At 43.4% G+C, this 7,500-nt stretch overlaps 1 protein-coding gene across 1 annotated transcript in view; it reads left to right on the top strand.

The window, feature by feature from the left end:
* The window catches only part of LOC138022176 (zinc finger SWIM domain-containing protein 8-like), a 31,845-nt gene that overhangs the window by 7,191 nt on the left and 17,154 nt on the right, over nt 1-7,500 (top strand). Inside the window, exons 3-4 of the mRNA XM_068869206.1 lie at nt 4,371-4,866; nt 6,078-6,361. Of these exons, the coding sequence (XP_068725307.1) occupies nt 4,437-4,866; nt 6,078-6,361 (714 nt within the window). The 5' untranslated portion in view covers nt 4,371-4,436. The remainder of the gene's footprint in view (nt 1-4,370; nt 4,867-6,077; nt 6,362-7,500) is intronic.

Raw genomic sequence — 7,500 nt, 5'->3', positions numbered from 1 at the left:
CCAATCACTTCATAAATTTTTCTCGTTGGGTACTCCTGCTCTCACACAGGTTGGGCACCAGTAGGTGGGTGCTGGATCAGTTGCACGTTGCAGCTCGAACCTCTCCCATCAAGCGTTTTTCTTTGGTAGAGTCAATGCGATGTTTTTCAGATAATTTCGCACTTTGGGAGATGAGGCTTTGCCAGGCAGAGCGGTCGGTAGCGAGGTTTTCCCAGTACCCTGTACTGATGTTGAAGTCTTTTAGGTAGACATTCTCAAGCTTTCTTTGAAACGCTTCCTCTGTCCACCGCCTGCACGCTTGCCGTGGCTGAGTTCTCCGTAGAACAGCTGTTTTGGTGTCCTTGAGTCAGGCATGCACAAGACGTGACAGTGTCGTGCCCTGCGAGTCTGTGCCTTGTGCCTGGTGGTGATGATTTTGGGGAGTCCGGCTCTCTCAAGCATTTCTGTGTCTGGGACCATGTCTTGCCAAGATTTGTCTTTACCAATGTAGAGGAGACTGCGGAAACAGTGAAAGTGGAATTGCTGCATCAGCTTTTCATGTCTGCTGCAGATGGTCCCTGTTTCGCAGCCGTAGTAAAGGGTGGTGAGACAACTGCTCTGTAGACTTTGATTTTGGTGTCTTGGAAGATCCCTCTCTGTACCCAAAGGCATTGCTTGCCTTGGCGATGCAGTTGTTGACCTCGGCATCAATGTTGGCTGAGCGCGAGAATGTGCTTCCAAGGTATGTGGTCCTTGGAGTCTCTGGACCTTCACTGTAATGCATGGTTCATGATACTGGTTTCCAGGGGCTGGCTGACACATCACCTCGGTCTTCCTAGTACTGATGGTAAGACCAAACTTGTCGCAGACCGATGAGATGCTGTCCATCCCCTGTTGCATCTCGTGCTCTTAATTGGCATTGAGCGCAGTCGTCCGCAAAGAGGAGATCCCTGATCACTGTCTCTTTGACTGTAGTGACGGCCTGCAGACGTCTAGGGTTAAACAGCTTGCAATCTCACATTATCCTTACTCCAAATCTTAGCATTACAATGTTGATTTTTCACGGTCTCCAAAATCAAGATCCGTTCATCGATCGCTGGCATGTTTCAACATTGTCTGGGGGGAAGGGGGGCGCAAAAAAGGCAGCGAAAGAAGAATAAACCGTGCTCGTATAACGATGAAAGCATGTACAGTAAATTATCTACTTTCCGCCCAAAATTTGACAAGTGTCCCGAAGTGTTTTGACCCGGATTGTAGGAATCGTCCACGAATAGTCAAGGAGAGGGCATATAAATCCCTGATAAGACAACAGTTAGAATATGCAAGTAGTGCATGGGCCCCACACCTTTAAAGACATTCTGGAATTAGAAAAGGTTCAGCGCACGATGGATTAAATCTTGGTCAAGTCCACAGGAGTTGATGGGTGCCCCTTTTAAGGCGTCGATTAAATACAAGGTTAATTGTTATGTGGAAGGAAGGCCATAAATAATGTGATCAGCCTCCCTATACCAGCCCACGTGACAGATGTGACTCAGAATAATCCTGAATTAGGGGTCACTGTCCCTGAAGGCATCAGTCAGCATCGCCGAGAACATCATGCTAAAAAGCGTAGAAGCGAGGTCACATCCTTGCTTGACTCTGTCACATGAAACTCCTTACTCTCCAGTCGTCGAGTACTTGGGCCATCGTCCCATATGTGGATGAAGTAGGGGTGGATCCCGGGGGGGGGGGGGGGAGGGGTGAATAGGGTGGCTAGCCACCCCCCATTTTGGCTCTTTTTAAACTATTTATCTGCTTTTTATTATATTTTTATTTCTCCTGGAACAGACATTAATGCATGCAAAACATAAACAAAGTCAAAATGGCAGCCTAAACTATCTGGACTTCTGTCAGACTATATACTTTGATTTTTTCAATTAACCCCCCTTAAAATATTCTTAGATCCGCCACTGATGAAGGTAAATGAGGGTAGATGAATGTAGATGAAAGTCAATGAGGGTAGATGAAACATGAATGACCGGGAGATGAAAGTAAACGCGGGTAAAAGTAGGAAGGTAATCATGAGGCTACAGGCGCGGCTACACGAGCGATTTTTTCACATTTTGTCGCGTCGCTAGCGCGCGACGGTGGCTACACTTGTGGCATACTTCAAGAATCCCGGGCCTGCTTGTTCGCAAGCCAATTAACTTAACCCAGGGCTAGCGTAAACCTTTTTTTCACGTTTTCGACTTTTCAAAACTTCATGTTTTGCGTATTCTTGTTTTTCAAGATTCCCTTCCTCTAATGTAAAGTTTTGCCGAATATCAGCGTTGAAAAGCATTTCGGAGTGGAGAAATAAACTCCTTGGTTAATTTTTAATCTGGGACTAGCGTTAATCGACTTTTGAACAATCGGGCCCTAGGTAGTATAAACAAACATGGCGGACGGCCTTTTGGGCTATTTTTATTCTTTTCTTTGATGACAAAAAGAAAACGAAGCAAGAAAAAAAGAAAAGATAAACGTGGGTCCGTCTGTGGCTGGCGAGGAGAAAAGAACAAGGATTTTATCATCAACGTCTAAGCGAAATTTCAGGCGAGGATACCCTCCGCGTTTCAGCAATTCAGTGTTTTGTTCTAGGAATTTAATTAACGTAATGGTTTCTTTCTCATTAAATTTTCTATCTTCCTCCGCCATTGTTGTTTTTGCTCAAACCGCAAGCTCGTTTTAGTCCTTTAATTTCATTGGCTAAATACTCTTTAGCCATGTCGCAAGCGCGGGGGATAAAAAAGTTGCAGGGTAGCTACACGGGCAACTATCTCTGCGATTTTATCGCGAACCTTACAATTTCTGGCGACTTTTTCTTTCGATATTTCACCTGTCGCGTCACCAGTTCAAGGGTGGCTACACTCTCGATTTTCATCCTGCGCTGGCGACGCGACCAAATTTGAAAAAATCGCATCACCGGCGCAAGCAAAAAATCGCTCCTGTAGCCGCGATTTACAGTAGTGTTACTTAGTGACGTTTCTATATTTGGGGACTTGTGGTGGGTATAAGGCCATTTCGGAATTGCGAAGGGAACTGGGGCGAGTTTCAAATTTGAACCAATCGATAAATTGACAAAATTGACGCCATCAAATGAAAGATAACGTTGAGATTGGCCAGCTGTCGGACGTATACAAAATATGGACCCCAGGTCCGTGGACCACCCCCGTGAACCCGTTCCATGGACCCCTTCGTGGACCCGGTCCATGGACTTCCCCAGTGGACCACCCCTCATTTTGTAAATTCAATGCGTTTAACAAGCAGAAAAATCTTCAGACGAAAGAGAGAAGTGATCCTCGCACTTATCTGGAAATTTTAGGCAGGAGTCCGTGACCAGGAGCGAACATCTCTCATACAAAGCCTATCCCACGGTGTTTTTACAGACCAGGAGCCCATGTACGATATATTTTTAGACCACCTTTTCTGCAAAAAGACAAAGACAATTCCGGATCGATGACGCTATTACGTCAAGTTAGTTTCTTGTGATCGGTTATCGGGCTCCTGCAGGAATCTCATTAGCGGGAAATTTAATACAAAAATAAATCAAGGTCTGTGAAAACGCTCTGACGGAAATATAGGGCTGTAGTTCGGTCCTAGTTATGGGCTCTTGATTTAAGCAATTGCCTGTTTTATAGACACTTATACCATCTATTTGGTGGCTCCAAAGGGGTTTGTCTATGACCCGCTTTTCAAATATAAGTTCATTTCAATCATCGAGTCCTTCACCGGAACAAATGAGCCCAACAAATTGACCTGCTCTCAAAGCTCAGTTGGTAGAGCGTTGCACCGGCATCACAGAGGTCATCGGCTTGGAGCAACCTGAATATGTGTCTAATTGCTTAAGTTGTCCAGATAGGTGTGAGGATCACTTCCCTCTTTCGTCCAAAGATTTTTCTGCTTGTAAAATGAGGGGTGGTCCACAGTTGTACACCGGACCGGGCCCACGAAGGGGTCCATGGACCGGCTCCACAGGGGTGGTCCATAGACCTGGGATCCATGTTTTGTATACGTCTCCATCTGTCCAAGTATGATGCTTTTTGGTCGATCAGAGACCAAGTTACGGACTTGAAAACATAGTTTAAAATCCATACAAACGTCTTTAATTTTGAGGCTGCGTCGCCCAAAACCATATAAACTCTTAAAAACTTTTATCAAATTTGGGACAACTGCAAAATCCTGTCATGGACCTACTATTTGGAAATAAGTGAGATGAAAATCACTTTGTTTGACTGTTATTGCGAATAATTTATTATTACTAACAGAAATCGTAAATTTTAAGAGTTTCAAACTTGGACAGATGATTGGTTCAAATTTGAAACTCGCCCCAGTTCCCTGAAGTGCTTTTACATGACTTCTTTCTCTTCTGAAAGGACCATCAACACACTTTGCACTGATGTTGGTTTTGTAAAAGCAGCGTAAAAACAATTTATGTCAACATGGAATTGTGGTATGAATGGGAAGAGAACAACGATGAGCGTCTTTCTTTTGATGACAGCGATCGCTTTGAGGAAGATTCATTGTGTTCTTGGGGCTCAGATCCAGAAAGCCTTTATGGCAATTGGCGAGGTTGGAAAAGAAGCTCGCAAAGTGGTGTCCAAGAGGATTTAGAGCCTTGCGAAGGCAAAGTTGAATCTCTGATTGAAGTATGCGCTAGGACAGTGGCGAAACATTTACCTTTTGAAACCGTTGAACGGATATATCCACAGATACCTGAACAACTCCAGCTTAGGATTGGTTTTTGGTCTTTTCCACCATTTGAGGAAGACATTAGATTATATTCTTGCCTTGCCAATGGATCCCCAGATAACTTTAATGAGGGAGAGCAACTGTTGAAAGTTCAAGCAGTAAAAGATGCTCTTCAAATTGGTGAGTATAAGGGTTGCTATGCCAGTTGGACATACCTGCCAACCCCCCAGAGTACAAAAATCTGGAGACATCTAAAAATCTTTGCATTGTAAGAATGTCATTTTCGACAATATCTGAATACTCACTGAAAATCACCCGAAGCCCTTCAAATTGTTCCCGAAGTTTCTCGGTTAGAACAGCAATGCTATTGTTCCCATAACCGCGCCAACTGTCTCCCACATATTTTCCAATTTTATTGGCTGACTTCTGACCAATTACAGTACTTGTTAAATATAGCCTATATCAATTTGATTGCTCCGTTTTACGTTTTCCGAACTAGAACAGCTCAACTGTGAGCACTAGAATCCAGTTCTTGTTTGATTTTCCATTTTGACATCTTGAAGATAACGAAATTAATGAAAAAATGTTGAAAAAGGCCATGGTACGTATTTCCCGGGAGATTTGGTGCTCTAACCGGGAGACCGGGAGATTTGATGAAAAACTTGGAGACTCCCGGGAAAACCAGGAGAGTTGTCAGGTATGAGTTGGACGAATGCAGAGATATCGATGCTAACCTCTGTCTGGAGATCTAAACTCTGGATTTTTTTTTCATGCGGACTATGCAGACCATGCAGACCTCCAGCTCCTCTTCCCTACCCCTCAACGATCAATCCCTTCACTCCCCCCCAAAAAAATGCATCAATGCACCACCTACCCCCTGTAGCCCAGCAGCTCCTTTGAATACAAGAAAAATCTACCGCCATTGTGAATCTTAGGTGGCATAGCTTGAGCAGGAAATTTGCGGGAAAACAGGGTACTTATAGACTGCTTGTAGTCCCTTCTGAGTTAGTCAAACGTGTTCAGAATCTGCTAATATCATTAGTGAAAGTGATGGGCTTTCATTGCTAATGTAAATAAACACTAAACGGTGAGGGAATAGTTATATGCATGTCGAATTCAATCAACTATTCGGAAGGAAAACCACAGAAAAACTACTGTATTTAATTTAAATAATGTTGGCCACCCCCGTTTACGGGGATAAACCCGGATCAAAACTGGATTGATGATTGATGATGATGATGGAGAGTTTGGTCAGTTTCGACGGTGTGATGTTCATCTGCAACCATCAGTAAAATCTGTTAAGTCCTACTTCAAGGGGTCAATGGGTTAAGTTATTAATTTTATCGTAAATAAATCCATTATAATTTAGTATGCTTCTTTCACATATCCAGGTTTTCACCTCAGTGCTACAGTTCACCAACCCCATGGACTTTGCCAAAGTAAAGGAACATTTAATGTTGCTGTTACATTTGATAGAGGACGCATCACCTCCTGCAACTGCACATGTCAAAAATCTGTGACATGGTGTGCGCATGTTATAGCTCTGTGTCTGTTTAGGATTCACTTTCCTAACCTCGTTTCTTTGAGAGCTCCAGTGTCTGAATACCTATCTCGATTGAGGCGAGATCAGCTGCAGAAATTTGCTCAGTATTTGATCAGCGAACTGCCTCAGCAGGTACTGGAATAGTTTGAGTGATTAATATTCTTTTTAATGCTCCAGATCCCAAATCTTTGAATTTGGTTGGTAAATACATGTACCTTGCAATCCAGCAGCTAGTGAAGTCTGGAAGGACCTCAAGTTACCAGTACTGTTGTTGTCACTGTTTTGAGATTAAATAATTAATTTAATGATAATTATGACTAAGCTCAAAACAGTGAGAACAACTGGTAACTTGAGGTCTGTACTGTACATGTTTCAAGACTGGAAGATCAGTATAAACCATTATATGAACAGTACACCTTATTCCAAAATGGCCACCATTTTATTATTTGTTTATTTGCTGGCAAATTAGCCCTTCTTGTTCTAATCTTAAATTTCAAAAGAAAATTTAACCTTTAATGCCATAATAAGGGATAATTTGATTGCAAACAATAGAATACTATTGTATTGTGTTCAAATATAAGTGCTACATGGCCAACGTTTGAAAAAACGTAATCCCTCCTTGTACTTGTACATGTTCATTGCCGTGACTTTAACATCGTCAGTTCCCACGGCCTGCTCCCGTCTGACCTTGTAGCTCAGTCAGTAGAGCAGCGGTGATCTAACCCGAAGGTGGTGGGTTCAATTCCCACCCTGGTCAGACTTTTTCTCTGTCCTTGTGTGGGCCCATTTCCATCAGTAGGGCTAACGCTCACATGGTTCATATGGGGTAAATACTTAGCACTTTACATTACACTCTAATCAGTTAAGCCTGTTCAAATATAAGTGCCAACGTTTGCAAAAAACGTAATCCCTCCTTGTACTATTAAAAGTGGTGTCCATTTTGGAATAAGGTGTATTAAATGCCAGGGTTTATTAATGAAAGGAGGGCACACTTAAAGACTGTTCATGCTCAAGCTAGTGGTGGCCTCATGGTTAGTGTGCTCGACTCCGGAGTGAATGGTCCGGGTTCGGGGCCTGGCCGGGAACATTGTGTTGTGTTCTTGTGCAAGACACTCTACTCCCACGGTGCCTCTCTCCACCCAGCCGTATAAATGGGTACCGGCGAAATGCTGGGGATAACCCTGTGATGGACTGGCATCCCATCCAGGGGGGAGTACAGATACTCCTAGTCGCTTCATGCCATGGAAACCGGGATAAGCTCTGGCCTGATG

The sequence above is a fragment of the Montipora capricornis genome, chromosome 10 (assembly GCF_036669925.1).
Source record: "Montipora capricornis isolate CH-2021 chromosome 10, ASM3666992v2, whole genome shotgun sequence".
NCBI classification, from domain to species: Eukaryota; Metazoa; Cnidaria; class Anthozoa; order Scleractinia; family Acroporidae; genus Montipora; species Montipora capricornis.
The sequence above is the reverse complement of the archived record's forward strand: the minus strand, read 5'-3'. Positions and strand labels throughout refer to the sequence as shown.